This window comes from Podarcis muralis, chromosome 4, assembly GCF_964188315.1.
Source record: "Podarcis muralis chromosome 4, rPodMur119.hap1.1, whole genome shotgun sequence".
Lineage (NCBI taxonomy): Eukaryota > Metazoa > Chordata > Lepidosauria > Squamata > Lacertidae > Podarcis > Podarcis muralis.
The window spans coordinates 3,773,870-3,794,699 of NC_135658.1; the positions used below are offsets into that span (position 1 = coordinate 3,773,870).

The following is a 20,830-nucleotide window of genomic DNA, read 5'->3' on the forward strand; positions in this document are numbered from 1 at the left end:
GAGGTGCCAGGGCGAGAGAGAGGGATGTCGTCGCAGCAGCTGCCTTCAGGCCTTTCCAGAAGCATCCGGCACAGGCCTCGCTATGCAACGGCAGCATGGGACGCTGCGGGGAATGCGAAAAATGTGCACTCTGGCAGGCGAGTTTCTCAAATAAACACATTGCCTGGGAAGAGCAGAACAGGCCACTGCTGTGTCACTGAAGCAGCCTCACAACTTGCGAAGCCCACCAAAAACACAAGGCAGCAACTCAGAACACAGCAGTGGTTCCCAAACTTTTTTGGGCGACCGCCCTCTTGGTTTCCTCCCAGTGCCCCCCACTCTACCCTACAAAAAGCATCCTTCAGAACAGCAGTTTGCACAACCCACTAAGGAAGGCGATAAGTCAATAAAGGTCAAAACAGTAATGATTAATTGCACACTTATTCAAAATCCAGGGACGCGGGTGGCGCTGTGGGTTAAACCACAGAGCCTAGGGCTTGCCGATCATTAGGTTGGCGGTCCGAATCCCCGTGATGGGATGAGCTCCTGTTGCTCAGTCCCTGCTCCTGCTAACCTAGCAGTTCAAAAGCACGTCAAAGTGCAAGTAGATAAATAGGTATGGCTCCGGAGGGAAGGTAAACGGCGTTTCCATGCGCTGCTCTGGTTCGCCAGAAGCAGCTTAGTCCTGCTGGCCACATGACCCGGGAGCTGTACACCGGCTCCCTCGGCCAATAAAGCGAGATGAGCGCCGCAACCCCAGAGTCGGCCACAACGGGACCTAACGGTCAGGGGTCCCTTTACCTTTACTATTCAAAATCCAATGAAAACTATTTGCTTGATGAACTTTATCTGGGGATAGGAGCTTTTCAAAGATTGATATTTATACCTCCGGTTCTCCCACTTACCCCCGGGGTGGTTCCACCCAATTTGGGGACCGCTAGAACACAGGCAGGGCAATTTCAAAGCCACCGCCACACACAAGCCGTCTCAGCCACCCTCTTCCCTGGCTCCTCTGCAAGGCAAAACTTGTTTTCGGCTCACATTTCTGCCTCAGAGAAAAAAATGTTTCCCTCCCCAATTAACAAGGAATATTTGTGGCGTTCCCAGTTTCAGAGATAACCCCGTGCTCTCGGGAGGGACCTGACGCTCCATGGCGTTCCAGGGGCCTGTTTGGAGCTGCGGCTTAACGAGGAATTTCTGTCTCCCGGCAGAAAGGAGCCTGTGAGCTGAAGGGAAACCAGACAAAAGAAAAGTCCTCCTTCGCGCAGCAGCGCAGAGCTGAACCTTGGAGTTTGCTCCCACCGGACATAGTGATGGCCACTGACCCAGATGGCTTCAAAAGAGGATTGGACAAATTCATGGTGGAGAAGAGGGCTATTGATGATGACTGGCCACAATGGCTGTGCTCTGCGCCTCCACATTCAGAGGCAGCAATGCTTCTGAATGCCCGGAAACCTCAGTAGCAGAGAGTTCCTCTGGTGCTCAGATCCTGTTTGTGGGTTTCCCATGATGGCCACTGTGAGAACAGCCTGATCCAGAAGGTTCTTCTGATGCTCTCACAGTGAGGGGGGGAAGTATTTGATCCCCTGCTAAATTTGCCCGTTTGCTCTCCAACGAAGAAATGACCAGCCCATAATTTTAATGGTAGGTTTATTGTAGCTGTGAGAGACAGAATAATAAGAGGAAGGTTCTAGTGGCTACACATCAGCCTCGAAATCTTACTGACTTGGAGAGGATCTGAAAAGAGGAGTGGGACAAAATGCCTCCTGAGATGTGTGCAAATCTTGTGGCCGCCTACAAGAAACGTCTGACCTCTGTAATTGCCAACAAGGGTTTTGCCACCAAGTACTAAGTCATCTTTTGGAAAGGGACCAAATACTTATTTCACTCATTATAATGCACATCAATCTCGTGACTTTTGTCTTCTGGGTTTCTGGGGGTTTTCCTGTTGTTATTCTGTCTCTCACAGCTACAAGAAACCTACCATTAGAACTATGGACTGGTCATTTCTTCGTCAGAGGGCAAACGGGCAAATTTAGCAGGAGATCAAATACTCCCCCCCCCCACTGTATGTCTTGAGCCAACTAGGAGGCCCAGCCCAGAGAACTGGCTAATATGGGATCTTGCACACATCACGCCCCTGTCCTTAAGCACGTGTGTTGGGGCCAGCAAGGCCAGTGCTCCAGGATGCTCTCCTCAAGATCCTCCCTGAAGGTACACCTAATTCTGATGCGCTTTTGGTGGTGGAGCCTCATCTATGGGACCCTCCCTCCCCCTCCCCAATCAAAGTGGTTTGGCTCCCTCGTTGGCTTTCTTTAGGGGAGACCCAAAGACATTTCTTTTCAGGCCACCTTTGGTTAGGGAAGTCAGGGCTACGTTTACTCTCACTTTGCACTTGCTTTTATTAAAAGTAGTTTGCCGGGATTTGGGAGGGTGGCTGTGATGGAAGTTTGAGTCCTATTTTTATGCCGCTCTGTCAGAATTCACTGAAAATCTAAAACCAATTTATGTGTGATTTTAAAGCAGGGTATTTTTTATGTTCGAATGTAATTTTAACTCGTGGAACTTTCTGAGAGGACCTACGGTCTTGAAAGCAGCATAAGAATCAAATAAATAAATACTGGGCATTTATTACAAGAGGCAGAGATCATCCAGCCAGTTCCCGGCTGAAAAGTTCTGTGTGTCTGTCACGCTGGAGAGTGACGTCTGCCAAAGCGGCAAATGGCACCGGAGACACTGCAAAGCAGTTTGTTCCTCAGAAGTGGCCGCCTTTCAGGCTCCAGGGAAGCCACCTTGTGTTTCTCTTCTCCTCGTGTCAGGAGCAGAACAGGCTGCACCCAGCTGCTGGTGCTTCACCTGCCCTGGTGAGCCAGCAAAGGAGGCCCTCAGGCCAGTTCACAGGGCCAAGTCGGGGCAACCCCACACCTGTCTGGAAGGAGGAGCGCAACACTTGCAAGATGCTCTCTGCACTCCACCTGCAGCTGATTGTCACGTCCATACAGATTGTTGCATAAGAACCTAAGAAGAGCCTGCTGGATCAGGCCAATGGCCTGCCTAGTCCAGCATCATCTTCTCATAGCAGCCAACCAAAGGGAAATCCACAAACTATGGGATGTAACATAAGCAGTCAAGTACAGCACTTTCTGTTTGCCCAGAGTGGACATGCGGGGGGGGGGGTGTTACTCCACAGCCAGGAGGACTTCCTGTCACACCTGGTCTGGAGCTTCCTCCCCCTGCGTGTGACCAGGTAGCTGGGCGTGACCCTGGGAGACCCCATAAAAGGGGCTGGTCATGGAGCCACCTCCCTCTTCTTCCTCTTGATACTGGTGTATTTTGCTATGTGCTGGCCCTCAGCCAGCAGCACATGGGCTCATCCCCATATGGGATGAACTCAAACCCTCTTCTGTAACTCTAAGCTAAAGCCTGCCTTCCAGGAACCAACTGTGAACTGGATGTGAGTAAACACCATCATTTTAAGAGAAGACTGTTGTGTCTCTATTCTTTTTAAAATGGAACAAAGGAGATTTACCAGGAACAAACCCAATCTAGACAAGCCAGATTGGATTGCTTAAGTAAAGAGATTCAAATGAATCCACCATCTAGCTTCCTGCTATATATTGGGGAATGTCGTGCTGCTGCTGAGTGAGGAAAGATACTATTGAATCAATATATCCTCTCCTAGTATCTACAACATTCCCACACGAACAAGACCTGAGCACAAGAGGCCTCTCCCCTCCTGCAGTTGCCAATGTTTGGTGGTATTCAGAAGCACTGCTGCCTCTTACAAGGAGGCAGACCGCAGCCTCTATCATTGCTAATAGCTGCTGCTAACCCTCTCCACAAATTTGCCCCATCCTCTCTTAAAGTCATCTAGGCTGGTGGCCATCACTGCCTCCTGTGGCAGGGAGTTCCACAATTTAACCATGTGCTGCGTGAAAAAGTCATTTTTATCTGCTCAGAATCTTCCAATGTTCAGGTTCACTGGATGTCCGCATTTGTTAGAGAGGGAGGAAAACTTTTCTGTCTAATTTCCCATTACTTCAGTTCACTAAAACCTTCAGATGTGGGGGTACTTCACTGGGAATGGGGTGTGAATAACCCTGTTTATGGATTTTAAAATCGTTTGAAAGGGCCTCAGAAGCCCCGTCCTTGCGCAGAACTGTCTTCATGGCCCCTTAGCCCAGGACAGGCCCCTCCACTCCTTCTGGGGGCAACTGCAAGATTATTTTCTGTCCAGGAAGTGACTCTTCCAGGGTCCAGACCCAGAAGGGCCTTGCCTCCCCCAAACTGCTTATCAGCAGGCCTGTGTCGGAGAGCAACTATGTGGAGCGATGTAATTGCTTTGTGTTGCCAAAACATGCTAAATGAGCTGGCTGGGTTCTGAATCCTGTAACTGAGCTTTTGCCGCCTGGTTGGTGGCTGGGAGGGAGCGATGGCCAGAGGGGGAACACGAAGTGCTAAAGGCCAAGGAACACACGAGAGGGAGGGAGACAAAAGGCTCCACACCCTGAGCACTGCTTGCCTGCACATGTTCGGGCATTTTTTAAAAGGGTGGCGGGGACAGGGAGGTTCTCAGGGATCTGCATGCATGCACAGAGCTGCAGAGACAAAACAACAGACTGTGATGAGCAGAGCCTTGCCGCAGCAGAAGCAGCTCCTCCTGCAAAGGCAGAGTTGGGGGGGGGCACTTCCAAGCCACAGTGGGTCCTGGGTGGCTTCCATTATTTAAGTGACTCAGCCTCTTCTCAGTTGGCCGGAATCAGGCCAGATAACTGGAGGATGTGAGGAGGGAGAGAGGGAGGAAGAGGCTGATTTCATGCCCCTTTTAGAAGCCTCTCTCTAGTGAAACAAAACAGGAACCCCAGTTTGTGCTGGCAGGGAGAAAGAGGAAAGAAGGTGCCTTGGGGCCTGCCTGTGGCAGGTTCTGGGTTCAAACCCTGAATATTTGGGGCAAATCACCCTCTATCCCAGGCCTCACCAACTACAGTCATGGGTTGCAAGCTAAAAAGCCTCACTGCTCTTTGCTTGCTGCAAATAGGACAGACTAACAGAGCCGTGTGGACGCCGCATGCCAATAACTGCTCACAATTACGCTATAAGGAAATAGATCTCAGTTTGATCGGTTAATCTGCAGGGATTATTCCGGTCACAGAGATTATCTCCATTGTTTAGCCCATCCACCCACCAAAGGCAGACCAAGAAGAAACAAATTCAGAATACAGGGAGGTAAGGGTTAAATCAGTGGTTCTGAAATGAGCTGAACCATCCCTGGGGGTGGGGAGGGATTCCCTTGGAAGGCGCTAAGAGGTAAGGGGGTGGCAGGGGTGTGTGATGGAGGCATAAACAACTATCAGATTTTGAGAAGCTGGTATCACTGGATCAAGTTCCTCAGTTTTGCTGAATTAATTCAATAGTTTAAACCGGATTTTGAATAATTGTGCAATTCACTGTTACTGTTTTATTGTGTTATTATCTTCCTTTTGAATGATGGTTTTCACAGGGTAAGGAGCGCTGGGGATGAGTTCATAGAACCAGGGGAGCAGAGCCCCCAAAATGTTTGGGAACTCCTGGTTTAAACTAAGTGCTAGAAAAAAAACCCTCGCTGTAAGACCAGTTGGAATAAGCTGCCTAGAAACCTGGACTCTCCACTGAGGTTCTGCTGTCTCCATCCTTGGGAGGTTTCAAGATCTGACAGGTAACACTAACCTGCATGAACTTCTGGGTGTTTAAAGCCAGCAGTCTTCTGGCCCACACAAAGCACTAGATGCCCACCCTTGATCCTTGCTGGGTGATACTGGCACATGGTGGGCAGGAGCGAGGTCAGGACAGGCCCAGCATGCTTGCTTTGCAAGGGGGCTTCATCCAGTGCTTTGTGGTTCGTAAGTGCCAAACCAGAAGCACAAGCCGGTCTCCTACCAAAGTATTTGGGAAGATCTGAGCAAAAGTCATCAGCATGCCAGGTGCTAGCGAAGAAGGGAGACAGCCAGGGCAGCAGCCTGCAGCCTCCAAGACTCACCTTTCCTGGAGATCGTGCAGACTCTGCTCAGCTCTGTGGAGACCTTCGAGGTCCTTCATCATCTTCTTCATGTGCTCTTTCGAGTAGCGGTTCTGGATGTAAGCAAACCAGCAGCCGCCCACCCCAATCACAATGGACACCACCAGCATGAAGTCCTTCAAGTGGTTATGACGGGTCACTGGGGAAACAGAAGTCACACAATGGCCTATTTAGACAAGGAAACAAGCCCACCTCCTCTCCTTCTTTCCTTCCCTTTGCTCTTTTGGATTTGATATAACACCTGTGGCTGCGCTTAGGAAAGGAAGGCAAGGAAAGCTCCAAGGGGCAGGAAGAGCCCATAGTAGCCAACTTTCCATACAAACTTCGGAACCACACATAATTCTTTGCCTAAGGCAGAACCCTGTACACTAGCACACTGGACATCAACTGGTGGACGGGGATTTGGCTTAAAAGTGGGCCCTGAGTTTTCGCCAGCACAAGTCGGTCTAGTAGAGGACAGCGTCACCCTAAGTTTCAGAGAAACAGTGATGTTAGTCTGTGCCCTGATTCTGAAGTGTCCTCCCCAGAGAGGCACACTTCACACCAGCATAGCAAGCTTTTCGGCGCCAGATAAAGATCGGACCAGGCGTTCTAGATTACAAACAGTTTCACTGGCCCTGTTTTGTTTCTTTGGATTTTTATTCGCTTGCCTTGTTGCACTCTGCAATATTTATTTGTGGCGTTTCGAACTGCCTTTACGTGTTGTGTGTGAATTAGTTTATAATACAATTTGCAATCTCTGCAATTCCATCCCCCGAAACTCAGTTAAATAAATATATTTATATTTCACATTTTTAGTTTTATTTGTGAGCCACTCAGATTTGTGTGTGTGTGTGTGTGTGTGTGTGTGTGTGTCTGTCTGAGCAGTACAGAAAAGCTGCAGATAAATTAAATAGTGTGCATGCACAATTATTATTAACTAGTTACAGGGATGCAGACATCCTCTCTCTTGAGCAGGCTTCCTCAAACTCGGCCCTCCAGATGTTTTGGGACTACAATTCCCATCATCCCTGACCACTGGTCCTGCTAGCTAGGGATCATGGGAATTGTAGGCCAAAAACATCTGGAGGGCTGAGTTTGAGGAAGCCTGCTCTTGAGGCTCCTCTTGGAGGGACCTCTCCTTCTCCCATCCTTCAACAGCAATATACTACTCCTGGGGATTCTTCCTGACTTTGGAGCGGTTGCCCCTGCCATGGTATGTTGCCTTGATTCTGCCCCCAGCCTGCCAGCATCCTTGTCCCAGTTCCCCCACTCTCACCCCCTGGATGGACTTGTCAGTGGGGACACTGGCTGGCCATCAACTCTGCCCCAAGGCTGGCCCTCCCATAGCTCCAGCCCAACAGATCATCCTGCCTTCTTGGACTCCCCACTGGCCCAGCAGCAGCCAAGCCTCAGAAAGTCATATTCTTCCCCAGCTATTCTTAGATCCTGTGCTTACAGAGCATTCCTGCAAAAGCACTAAATATACACATCCCTGTCTGAAGCATGAGCTCCGTCACCAATGCATTATTTACTTTATTTATGAATCACTTCCTACGAGGCGTCTTGAAGCGATTCCACAGCACAAATTAAAACGCATCTGAAACAACTGCAAGTCGAAAGAGTTTCAAATCTAGTGCAGAAACAAAGCGGGATAAAATAACTCCACTAGTCTTCATTGGAGAAGGTGCCTGCCTGATATCTAGCAGAAGGGAGTTCCAAAGGGCATTGAAGGCTCAATTCAGACTTCCTATGGGACAGATCTCCTGAGAAGACGGTGTGTGCGGGATGCCCTGTCCTGAAGAGTACAGTGATCAGCTGGGTATAGAAGGGGCCAGCCTTCTATACCCAGGTACCCCGGCTCCAAGCTGCATAGGCCTTTGTACACCAGTACCGGCACCTTTAACTTTATCTAGTAGCTATTTGGTGGCCAGTGCAGTTCTGTGAACAGTGGAGCAACAGGACGGCAATATTCCTGGTTAGAGCACGGCGCTGAGAACGCCAAGGTTGCAGGTTTGATCCCCGTATGGGACAGCTGCACATTCCTGCTTTGCAGAGGGTTGGAATCGATGACTCTCCGGGTCCCCTCCAACTCTACAATTCTATGCTTCTATCCTGCCTCGGTGAGCAGTTGAGCTTCTGCATTCTCCCTCAAGGGCAGCCCCGTGCGGAGAGCATTACAATCATCAAGGTTACCAATGCAGGAACCACAGTGGCCAAGCCATCCTAGACCAAAACACCCCTTAGCCTCTCTAGCAATAGAGATGCATCCAGGGGCATCTCCGAGCTACAAGCCTGCTCCTTCAGGGGAGTGAGACTCCACCCAAGGCAGGAAACTGGCCAGTAATCCACTCAGGAACTGCTCACCCACAATGCCACCAACCTGCCAGGATTCAGAATCTGACCCTCGTCCAGCCCACAACTGATTAGAAGCCCTGACCCAGGGTTTGCACCACCTTTCCTGATTAAGCTACACCCTGTGCAAATGGACCCTTGTTGCATGGCCACCTGGATAATGGCTACTGTCAGTCACACCAAGTCTAGCATGGTGGGCCTTTATCACACGGGGCGGAGCCTGGTGTGAGACAGGGCTGCAGGGTCAAGTCCTGGGGTCTCCTTTGGCCTCCAATCAGCCAGCAGAGTAAATTGGAAATTCCTATCGCAGAAACGGGTAATTGGAAAGCACTCCTCACTTCACCTAAAATGGTAAGATTCCTAGGAGGCAGTTATGTAACTCCTCTGCTAGAGAGAAAGAGGAGATCGCCCTGAGAACACAAGGACTCTTCAAAGAGCTCAGAGCAATCAAACCATGGCTGGATTTGGGGATTAGAGTGGCAGGGAGCCAAAGTTTCAGGAAGACACTGCAAACAAGGAAAGATCCATCCTTAGAAAAATGACCCTAGGGTTTTGTTTCCTTATCATGTATGAGGAAGCCTCCCACTTTCTCTGGGTTGGATGGGACAACTGGAGCTGCAGCGCTCAAGCCCTTGTGTTGACGTCACTCGGCAGTAAACACGTTACAAAGCACCCCTAAGAATGGCCAGCTTTCGCTATGACAGCCTGCACCTCGGAAGGGAGCTTCTGAGACGGAGAGGCCTCAAGAGAGACTCGTAAGAACCTAAGAAGAGCCTACTGGATCAGGCCAATGGCCCATCTAGTCCAGCATCCTGTTCTCACAGTGGCCAACTAGATGCCCCAATGGGAAACCCACAAGCAGGATTCAAGCACAAGAGCAACGCTCTCCCCTCCTGTGGTTTCCAGCAACGGGTGTTCAGAAGCACTGCTGCCTCCATAGCTAGTAGCCATCAGGAGTCATCCATTCATTTGCCTAATCCTCTTTTAAAGCCATCTAGGTTAGTGGACACCACGGCCTCCTGCGAGTGGCAGTTATGAGCTGCGTTAAAGAGTCCTTCCTTTCATCTGTCCGGAATCTGTCCACTTTGTTACAGAAAGCCAGGCTCATGTACTCCAAGCAAGCTAAACTTGGAAGAGCACTTGGAAAACTAATGGCTTCCTTTTGCTGTAAATCTCTGCCATCCCTCCTTTTACCATTTGCAAACTTAAAAAGTGTCGTTTTTTGTGAGGCAAATAGCAGTCGATGGGAAGCCTATGCAGCCACAGGCCCCTCTTGGGTGGGGGAGTTTAACTCTTTCCTTGCCACAGTCCTGACAAAAACCACTTCCCCCAAAACTGATATTTGCATTTCAAGCCAAATTGCTGGTGGTGGCAAAGGAGCCTTCCTTTCTAATGGCTGGTGGCTGCTTCGGCAATGGGAACCATGGAGATTGTATGGGTACCGCGTGGGGTGTAACAGCAGAAGAACAAGAATGGGTTTATGTGCTGTAAGGGTCCGTAAGAGATTTATACTTTGAGGCTGGTTACGGAAGGAAGAGGCCTGCTGTCTGCTCACATGCTGAATGGAAACACTCTTGGCTGGCTTGCTGACCAGTGCTGTGTGTTTACTCTCAGAATGGTGTTTTTATGTGAGATCCCAGGGACCTTTCAACCAACATGCTCTTAGGGAGGCCAGTCCTTATTTGGATGGCTCTGGGCAGGGCTGGATCACTGAGAACTCAGCGCAGAAGAACTTCAAGGCTCTTCTGGGTTGCTGGTTCTGACCCTCTGGTGTTGCTTCCTGGAGTATTTGGCTTGGGAGGCTTGTCTGAGCCATCAGATCTCTGGCGCGATGCCCCATTCCTGCTTTTGCCACACAATGATCTGGACCGGGCAGATGAATGGGTGGCAAAACAGTAGAGCCCCACAGACTCCGCCCTGGGTCCCAAATGGACTGTCTGCTCCCTCCCTCCCTCCCTCCTATCCCCATCTTATTTCACTCTCTGTAATCACCCAATAATTGCTCAAGAGAGTTCCCTCTGAGTCCAGTGAAAACAAGAAGGCGTAGGGCTGAGTCCTTGAAGGGAAATGGAGCACTTCTATTTGTATTGGGTCAGTTTTCTCATGGATGAGGTCCCTGGAGCCTCATGGCCTTCCCAGAGCCCTCTTGATTGCACCAAAAAACCCTTTAACTGCTTTGCACTGAATGCTTCTTTCCGGACACAGTGGCGATGTCTGATTTGCATCTTGGTGGTGTCTCTGGCACCTACTATGTATTTATTCTGGCATTGCTAATTGTGGGGATGGATGTTGCTTGCTGGCAGTAGTGCAAGAATCCAGACACCATGGCCTGCCTAAAAATGAGAACTAGTGCATAGAATCATAGAACTGTCGGGCTGGAAGGGACCCTGAGGGTCATCTAGCCCAACCCCCTATGAGGCAGGAATCTCAGGTAAAGAATCCCTGATAGATGGTTACCCAAACTCTGCTTTAAAGCCTCCAAGGAAGGAGAGTTCCCCACCTTTGGAAGGGGTCCACTCCATGGTTGAACAGCTCTCGCTGTCAGAAAGTTCTTCTTTGTGTTTAGTCAGAATCCCCTTTCATGTAACTTGAAGCCATGGGTCTATTTCTCCAGAGCGGGAGAAAACAAGCTTGCTACAACTTCCATGGGGCAGGGCTTTAGATATTTGAAGATGACTATTTTATCTTATACGGACCTTTGTTGGCAAGGTGAGAAGTAGAGACGTCACCTTGCCAACAAAGGTCCGTATAGTTAAAGCCATGGTTTTCCCAGTAGTGATGTATGGAAGTGAGAGGTGGACCATAAAGAAGGCTGATCGCCGAAGAATTGATGCTTTTGAATTATGGTGCTGGAGAAGACTCTTGAGAGTCCCATGGACTGCAAGAAGATCAAACGCATCCATTCTGAAGGAAATCAGCCCTGGGTGCTCACTGGAAGGACAGATCCTGAAGCTGAGGCTCCAGTACTTTGGCCACCTCATGAGAAGAGAAGACTCCCTGGAGAAGACACTGATGCTGGGAAAGATGGAGGGCACAAGGAGAAGGGGACGACAGAGGAGGAAGAGATGGTTGGATATTGTTTTTGAGGTTACCAGCATGAGTTTGACCAAACTGCGGGAGGTAGTGGAGGACAGAGGTGCCTGGCGTGCTCTGGTCCATGGGGTCACGAAGAGTCGGACACGACTAAACGACTAAACAACAACAACATCTTATCTTATCTCCTCTCAATCTCCCCTTCTCCAGGCTAAACATACCCAGATACTCTAACCATTCTTCCTGAGGCTTGCTTGTCAGACACTGGATCATCTTGGTTGCCCTCCTCTACACAAATCCTTCAGCTTGTCAATACAGTGGTACATCGGGTTACAAACTTAATTCGTTCTGGAGGTCCATTCTTAACCTGAAACTGTTCTTAACCTGAAGCACCACTTTAGCTAATGGGGCCTCCTGCTGCTGCCGGAGCACGATTTCTGTTCTCATCCTGAAGCAAAGTTCTTAACCCAAGGTACTATTTCCGGGTTAGCGGAGTCTGTAACCTGAAGCGTCTGTAACCTGAAGCATCTGTAACCCCCTCGGGTTACCACTATATCCTTCTTCAACTGGGGTGCCCAGAACTGCAGTAGTTCTGCAGCAGGAGAAAAATGCCATCACAGCTATTGAAAGTGAGCCTGCGGTGGAGCAAGTGAGCAGCCTTGGCTTGCTTCTGCCTTGACTTGATGCCCTGTTTGTGCTTCTCAGCATCCCTTAAACCCTCTAATGCAGCGGTAGGCAACCTAAGGCCCGGAGGCCAGATCCGGCCCAATCGCCTTCTGAATCCAGCCCGTGGACGGTCCAGGAATCAGCATGTTTTTACATGAGTAGAATGTGTGCTTTTATTTAAAATGCATCTCTGGGTTATTTGTGGGGCATAGTTATTTGAGGGGGGAAATGTTCATTCATTCATTTCCCCCCTCCAAAATATAGTCCGGCCCACCACATGGTCTGAGGGACGGTGGACCGGCCCACAGCTGAAAAAGGTTGCTGACCCCTACTCTAATGAGTATCCCTGGGTATCCTTGAGAAAGCTTTCAGTCCAGAGGAGAGCAAGGAGCATTCGCAGAAGGAACAATTCCTCCCCTTCCTTTGCACTTTCCTCAGAAGGTATTGCAATACAGTCCCTGGGGACTGGATCCAATTTCGCAAAGGCATAATGGAAATGTCCTCCTTGAGAAATGCAGCCGCACAAGAACAGGTCTGGGAGAAACACACACACACACACACCCTCCACTTCTACTGAGAAGTCTGAAAAAGCCACTCTGCTTCAAATTGAATTCGGGAGGTGTTTAGGAGATGCAGTGGGCAGATAGCTGCCCCTTCGCGTTCTTATAGAGACATCGTCAACATTGCAGGACGGCGACCCTGGGAAAAGCTGGGCGCACCAGACTTTCAGCTCTGACATTCCTGTGTGCGGTGCCAGGAGGATGTGTCCAGCTCAGTGCTTCACAATGCCAAGATTTTGCAAGTGTTTTGCACTGAGAGAGACGTCATCAGCATCTTATGCTACAGGCAAAGGAACCAGAAAGAGGGTCAGTCCTTATCACGGTGCCTCGGAAGATGGAGTTTTGCTTTCTAGACCTCTCAAATGTTTTTATTAGCAGTGAATGAAGCTCATGCACAACTACCGCTGATAGATTGTAATAACCTCTCATAAGGAGAGCTTGGTGCTGGATCAGGCCAATGGCTCATCTAGCCCAGAATCCTGTTCTCACAGTGGAAAATCAGATGCCCCAAAGGGAGAACTACAAGCAGGATTCGAACAGAAGAGCCCTCTCCTGTGGTTTCCAGCAACTGGTATTCAGGAGCATTGCAGTCACTGACTGTGGAGGCAGATCAGAGCCATTGCTGCCAGAAGACATCTCCATGAATTGTCTACTCCTCTTTTAAATCCATCTGGGTTGGCGGCCATCACTGCCTCTTGTGGAAGCAAGTACCATAGTTTACCTCTGCCCTGCATGAATAAGTCCTTCCGACAGCCTTGCACCCACCTGGTGTGCACTCTAGGGGTGCAGGTTTGAACACAGGGAACGTGGATTCAAGTCCATGCTCTCCTCAAATCTCTGGGTGGCCGGGGCAAGCCAAATGCTCTAAGAAGCAACCGTGCTGCTCCTAAATGTTGGGGAACAACAAAGAATTCTCCCTTCCTAAAATGTTTGCACTTTCTCACCTTCCAAAGGAGGGCAAGACTGATCTCTGTGAGGCTGCTGCTGCTGCTGAGGAATCCTCCTGCGGCTTCCTCCACACACAGCCCCCCTGCGAAGCAGCAACGCTCACCAGATATTCCCGACAGAAGGTCTCCTGCATCTGCAGCGCTGCTCTTGTGCTTGCATCCGGCTTGCAGGTTTCCCACTGGGACACCTGCCTGGCCACGGTGAGAATAGGGAGCTGGGCTAGGTGGGCAACTGGCCTGATCCTGCAGGCTCTTCTTATGTCCTTCTGTAAGGCCCCAAGGGCCCTCTAAGGAGCAGGTGTGATGAGGAGGCAGCCGCGGCCCCCTTTTTTGCTAGTCTCCGCCGTGGTTAAATAAATTGCCTCCGCCCCCCTCCTCCCGCCACCTGCCTTTTGCACCACGGAGCTGTGCTTGCCGGGAGAAACCAAAGCTCCAGCGCTATGGTGACAGGGTCACACACAAACTCCGGCAGTAAACAAACACTGGAGTGCCCTTGGAGACTGAGCGCCGCACAGAAGGAATTTTGGAGCAAGCAGGCACAGAGCAGGGGGGCTCGGCCTGCTCGCGGGCTGCCCTGGGCTCCCCACTTCGACTTCCTGCCCTTCAACGTGAGGTTTTCTGCATTTGCCCTGCGCTTTCCAAAGCGTGCTGGGATACTGTGACCTCAGAGCCTCTCGGCGGATCTGGCCCCTTCCCACAGATCTCCAGCCCAGGCCTGTGCTTATCCTAGCGCTCACACAGGCCGACGGTGCACCTGAGGTGACCCTCCCGTGGGGTGGGTCGTCGGAAGAGGGAGACTGATCCTCCTGCTCCAGCTTCCCTTCTGCCGCCAGGCCAATGAGGCACTTTCACTTCCTAGCTCCTGTCACAGGGCTCAAGAATCACACGATGCCAGGAGGAGGAGGCCCAAAGGACGCTGCTGCAGCCTCCTCAGTTCCTGGCTCACCTCACAGCCTGGGCCAGTTTCTGTACATGCAGCACAGCAAGGCAAGAAGTTAAATACTAATGTGCAGAGCGCACTGTTAAACCTCAGGAGGCAGTGATTCATGGAGGAGAGGGCTATCGATAGCTACTAGCCACGCTGGCTGTCCTCTGTCTCCACAGTCAGAGGGAGAAATGCTTCTGTATACCAGTTGCTGGAAACCACAAGTTCGAATCCTGCTCGCGGGTTCCTGTGAGAGGCATCTGCCTGGTCAGTGTAAGAACAAGATGTTGGACTAGACAGGCCTTTGGCCTGATCTAGCAGGCACTTCTTATGTTCTTGTGTGGCCCCTGGCTGCCCGGCCCCTCAATAAGAATAGTAATTTTATCATTTGTACCCGGTCTATCTGACTGGGTTGCTCCAGCCACCCTGGGAGGCTTCCAACACAATATAAAAAACACAACGAGACATCAAACATTAAAAACTTCCCCATAAAGGGCTACCTTCAGATGTCTTCTAAAAGTCCCAGCCCCCACTGGGAGAAATCCCCACTTGCCTCCTGCAACCTGTCCTCCCCTATTTCAGTTACTGCCCCAGACTGAGGCTGCCCTGGTGCACAAGGAAGGCCCTTGCGCATGGCAGCAGGGATCGGAAGCATCGGCAGAGCTGCACAAAGGCCGTGAGTCTCCCGCAGGCGGCAAACAGCCTTTCCCTAATGGGACTCGGCTGATGCTGCCGCTCAGCTCATTACCAGGCAAAGGCAACCTAAACACAATGCACTGGACTGTAAATATTTAGAGTGGCCAGGATATCTGAGCCCGATAATTGCAATACTTTGATTAATCGCCTCTTCCTGATCAAAGCAAATGGGTTTCTTCACAGCCAAAGTGCCTTTCAAGCAAGCTTTCTGTTCCTTGGGAGAATAAAAGGCCTAAATTCAGATTCTTCCCAAAAGGACCCGTCTGACATAAGGATCGAAGAAAGGGTCACAGAAGCTTACATTTGGAGGGAACTCAAGAGTCATCTAGCTCAACCCCCTGCAATGCAGGAATCACAGCTTAAGGTGTCCATGAGTTAGGCTGGAGAGCACAGATCCTAGTCATCACTGCTAGATAAAGGTAGTGATGGAAACTCCCACCCTCCACCTTGGCCCAATAACTAAACCATTTATTTGCAAACAGAAATTTTTATCCCAGAATCGGTTTCACAGGTTGCGCTCTCCTTATGCTCCCAAGCTGAGCAGGAAGATGGTGAAGCTTTGATGCCTCTCTGCCCTCAGTCACCACTATGGCCTCCCACCACTAAATCACCTTGTCACACCTTTCCCCAAAATGTTGCCAGTATCTGCAGCATGGAGAGTTTGTGGAGGGATGGCCTCGCTTTGAAAGAACCTAACAAGATCAGACCATCTAGTCCAGCATTGTTTCTCACAGAGGCCAAATAGATAGATGCCTGTGAGAAACCTGCAAAGCATCAGGTGTCCCAGAGAAGCATCGGTGGCACACCTGACATTCAGCCTGTGAGCCACTCACTCACCAGAGCCTGTGAGCCAAGCAGAAGGAGACGCCAGCTTCGTGCTCCTGGGTTAGATCGACTGCAGCCACTTGGAATCCCACAAGGGAAAAACAGCACTTAAGAATGATAAATAAACCATCCACTTTGCTCTTCAACCACCTCTCTCCTAGAGTACTTGCAGGCCCTGAGGGTTTCCACACCATTTATATGGCTGGTTTAGATTTATTCCCTTTTCAATCAGAAGTTGAAGCAGTCCAGAACCAGCAACACAAACACTTCTCTGTACGAACATCCCGACTCAACCCTAAGTTGCTCTGCTGCCGCCTAACAATACCTACCCCCCCCCCCTGGCAGCTTCTCATCTTGCCAATCCAAGCCTGGGGGCCCGAGGTAGGTGGGTGGGTGGGGGGTGGTTTCAGGCAGCCAAAAAGGAAAAAGGTCCAGGAAATGCATGAATGCATGCAAATTAATCTACCTGTCTGTCTAAGAGATTCTGAATATTCTGGTTACAGATTTCTGTTTTGTCTTGGATGCTGAAGCCACATTTCTTTGGATTTCCCCCTTCCTTGTTCCAAGAAGAAGAGAAGAAGAGTTTGGATTCGATATCCCGCTTTATCACTACCCGAAGGAGTCTCAAAGCGGCTAACATTCTCCTTTCCCTTCCTGCCCCACAACAAACACTCTGTGAGGTGAGTGGGGCTGAGAGACTTCAGAGAAGTGTGACTGGCCCAAGGTCACCCAGCAGCTGCATGTGGAGGAGTGGGGAAGTGAACTGGGTTCACCAGTTTATGAGTCTACCACTCTTAACCACTACACCACACAGAGGCAAGGCTGGGCCACAACCACTTAAAAGCCAAACCGACAAAGTAAATTCTATGCCACGAAATACCTAAAGGCAGTCCAAGTGTCAAAACCCAACTCCCAAATCACCCTGGCAAATCTTCAAGAAAGGGGGATTTCTTCTCAACTACAGGCAGCCTCTAAACTCTCTCTCCTCCATCCCATCCAGGCATTAAGTCCAAACAAGAAGAAAACTAGAACTAGTGCATACAATCATAGAGTTGGAAGGGACCCCAAGGGTCATCTATTCCAACCCCCTGCACTGCAGGAATCTCAGCTAAAGCATCCCTGACAGACAGCCATCCAAACTCTGCTTTAAAAAACCCAATGAAGGTGAGTCCACCACCTTCCAAGGAAGTCCCTTCCCCTGTTGAATGGCTCATAGCAAAAACATGTGCCAGTGTACTGGAAGAAGCAAAGATCACCAGTGTTGAAGCAATGATTCTTCAACATCAACTTTGTTGGGCTGGTCCTGTTGTGCGGATGCCTAATGATCATCTTCCAAAGCAACTACTCTATTCCAAACTTTAAAATGGAAAGCGTAATGCTGGTGGTCAACAAAAGAAGTTTAGAGTCTCTCTCAAGGCAAATCTTAAAAAATGTACTATAAACACCAGCAACTGGGAAACACTGGCCTGCGAGCACTCCAGTTGGAGAACAGCCTTGACCAAGGGTGTGGCTTTGGAGACACTCAAATTCAGGACAAAGGGGAGAAACGTGCTAAGAGGAAAGCACACCTGGCAAACCCTCAACATGATCCCACCCAGAAACCTATGTCTCCACTGTGGAAGAACATGTGGATCCAGAGTTGGCCTTATGGACTCACTGTTAAAACCGTGTTTATGGAAGACCATCTTACTCTGCTACAAGGGAACACCGAAGAAGACAAGGAGTCCTTGCAGCTTCTGGAGTGCCTAGCGGAAGTACCCCGGAGGAGTTCCCCATCTACACATGTCAGCTGACACACTTCCCCCACAAACAGTCATGCAACCACACGAACGTCACTCACAGAGAGGCGGCCCAAAGAGCACGGTGTCCAGGGCCTTGAGCTGCAGCTTCTGCCTGTGGCTCCTGTCGGTCATCTTCAGGACAGTTCCTGTCATGGTGGCGTTGGTGATTGCCAACCTGCGGGGAAGAGGGAGGCAGAGGAGGAGGTCACATCTGAAGGGCATTTGGAGCAAAAAGCACAGCTTGGCCAGGTAGCCCCTCAGGCAAGCTCTGCGAGGACCGGCAGGCAGGTAGGAGATTTAACAGGCAGCTTCCTGGTCGTTCACAAGGATATTTTGCACCAGCTATTCTCATTTCATAAAGCAGGAAAGCTTCCTTTGCTGGGATATCGTCTCTGCTTTGCAGAGAACACCTCTCGCTTAACCCAGGGAGCTGGTTGTTAGCCCCCACAAATGTGTGAGAAGGAGAAAGTGGCCAGATGGATAAGCTTTATTTTTTTATAATTTTATTTATTGCATTTATTGCAATACTTCCCTTATTATGTTATGCCTTTTTGTGTTTTGATATTGTAAAGCACTCTGTGAATATCTGATAATAAATAATAATAAATAATGTGGCATTTTTGGGACACGGCTGGCATTGTGGGTTAAACCACAGAGCCTAGGACTTGCCGATCAGAAGGTTGGCGGTTCGAATCCCTGTGACGGGGTGAGATCCCATTGCTCGGTCCCTGCTCCTGCCAACCTAGCAGTTCAAAAGCACACTAGTGCAAGTAGATAAATAGGTACCTCTCTGGCTGGAAGGTAAACGGCGTTTCCGTGTGCTGCTCTGGTTCGCCAGAAGCGGCTTAGTCCTGCTGGCTACATGACCTAGAAGCTGGATGCCGGCTCCCTCGGCCAATAAAGCGAGATTAGCACCGCAACCCCAGAGCCGGCCATGACTGGACCTAATGGTCAGGGGTCCCTTTACCTTTACCTTTTAATGTGGCATTTATATCCCACCTGTGCAGTAGAGGTTACTCTGAGAGGCAGTGGATGCCCTGCCCCCCAGGTCACCCCAGTGAATTTCATGGCTCAGCAGGAATCTGAACCCTGGTCTCCCAGGTCATAGTCCAACATTCCAACAACTACTCCACTGCTGGCCCACCAACACTATATGCCGAAAGCAGGTTTGAAACTGACTTTGCCAAGCTACTGGGGATCTCCAAGCAGCGCTCTCACAAAACCCTGGGAAGCCACGGGCCAAAACCCAGCCTCCTTTTTTGCACCCCCGGAACTGACCTTGGCATGGCATGCCCAGAGAGCTGCAGCTTCCTGAAGGTCTCTTCGTACTGTGGCAGCTCCACGTAGGTGATGAGCCACTGCACCACCTCATCGACGGTCCAGTTGTACACTGAAAGAAAGGTGGGAGAGGGCAAGTCAGTGGCTGAACCAACCAGCAGCCGGTCTTCAGGCCCCACCATCTCAGCTCACATCTCCAGGCCTCCCATCTCTCTCCTGTCACTGTCTGGCTCATCCATCTGGTTTTATTGTGTTTCTGGTGCCACGGGATGCTGCCAAACCTCTCTGAGCCAACAGGAAGATGCAGAGAGGAACATAATTTCAGAAAATGCTGGCAAAGGCTGGGCCAATTGCAGGTTCTACAGTAAATCCTATGAGAAGGGGCTAAAGGGACAGGGGACGGGGGGTAAAGATCAGAGAATGTACAGAAGGATGTCAGACCAAGGCAGGGCAATGTAGCACAGCGGGAAGAGTGTTGGATCAGGGCCTGAGAGACCAGGGTTCAAATCCCCTGCTGAGCCATAATCGCGGGCAATTTGCTAACTTGACGACCAAGTTCAGTCTCACACCAAACCATGCAGTCATCTGTATGTCTGCTGAGAACAGCTGAACCAATAAACAGGCTTTTCCCACTTTGTCTTTTAGTATGGCAATGTCATTGGTCCACTTATTTGGGCAAAATTAGAAGAAGCCCTTATTCCTCCTTCAAGGAGGAGGCAAGGAGGAGGAAAGACTCAACATGACAAAAAACAGACTGCTCATCTCCTCCCGCCCCTGACAGCTCAGGAGCGTCAAGACACCCAAGAGAAGCAGATGTGGAAATCAGTTCTTAAAAAGCTGCTGTGAACTGGGAAGGAGCAGTGGCAGGGAGAGACAGAGAGAAACGCAGTGTGGGCGGGTAAAGAAACTTAGGATGCAGCAGCTAAGCATCTGTCAATGCCCCCCCCCAAGGGAATATGGGATCTCTGCCTGAAGCCATGGGACTCTGGGACCTGCTCTCACCAACAGCAGGGAAGGAGTCAGGACCTCTGTGCAAACTGTGCTTTTATTTATTCATATCTTGAAAATTTACACGCCGCTTGGTTGTAGTAAGCCTCAAAGCGGTTTACAAGAAGACAAAGCAATAAAATCAAGAAACATTTGCAACGTATGGAAGTTAAAACGTGAAAAGAGATTAAAAATCCACCTCAACTTTCTCAGCATCTGGCTGGGCTTGTTTAAATAAGAACAGTGATATCAATAGGCAGGGAGTTCCAAAGTGTAAGGGCTGCCACACTAAATGATTGAGCTCTAACAAACGCGAGCTACAGGTCAGGACTACAGAACTACTATCACCATCATGATTTATATTCCTCCTTTGCTAAAAAGAGCTGAAGTTGGTGTACACAGTTGTCCTTCCCGTTTTATCCTCAGAACAACCCTGTGAGGTAGGCCAGGCTGAGAGGGAGTGGCTGGCCCATCCAGGGAGCTTCATGGCTAAGCCACCATTTGAACCCTGGCCTCTCCCAGGTCTTCCTAGTCCAACACTCTCTAACACAACCATGCTGGCTCTCTAGAGAACTTAATCCAAAAGCAAATACTGAGGGGTCAAAGCTACTGGGACCAGCACGGAAAGATAAAACACAGCTAAATTAACTTCTCAATCATCAACAAAATGGAACCCGGTAAGTGGGCGACAGGGGGCACTCTTGACGGATGGCTTGTTCAAGTCTGTCCACATATAAATTGGGGTGTGTGTGTGCAAGATAGAG

General features: G+C 50.0%; 1 protein-coding gene across 9 annotated transcripts in view; it reads right to left on the reverse strand.

The window, feature by feature from the left end:
- Nucleotides 1–20,830, reverse strand: part of STIM1 (stromal interaction molecule 1) — a 103,683-nt gene that overhangs the window by 18,433 nt on the left and 64,420 nt on the right. For all 9 annotated transcript variants that reach the window (XM_077926809.1, XM_077926810.1, XM_077926806.1 and 6 more), the window contains 3 exons: nt 19,080–19,191; nt 17,861–17,976; nt 5,996–6,173 (listed from right to left, as the gene is read on the reverse strand). In XM_077926809.1, coding sequence (XP_077782935.1) covers nt 5,996–6,173; nt 17,861–17,976; nt 19,080–19,191 — 406 coding nt within the window. The remainder of the gene's footprint in view (nt 1–5,995; nt 6,174–17,860; nt 17,977–19,079; nt 19,192–20,830) is intronic.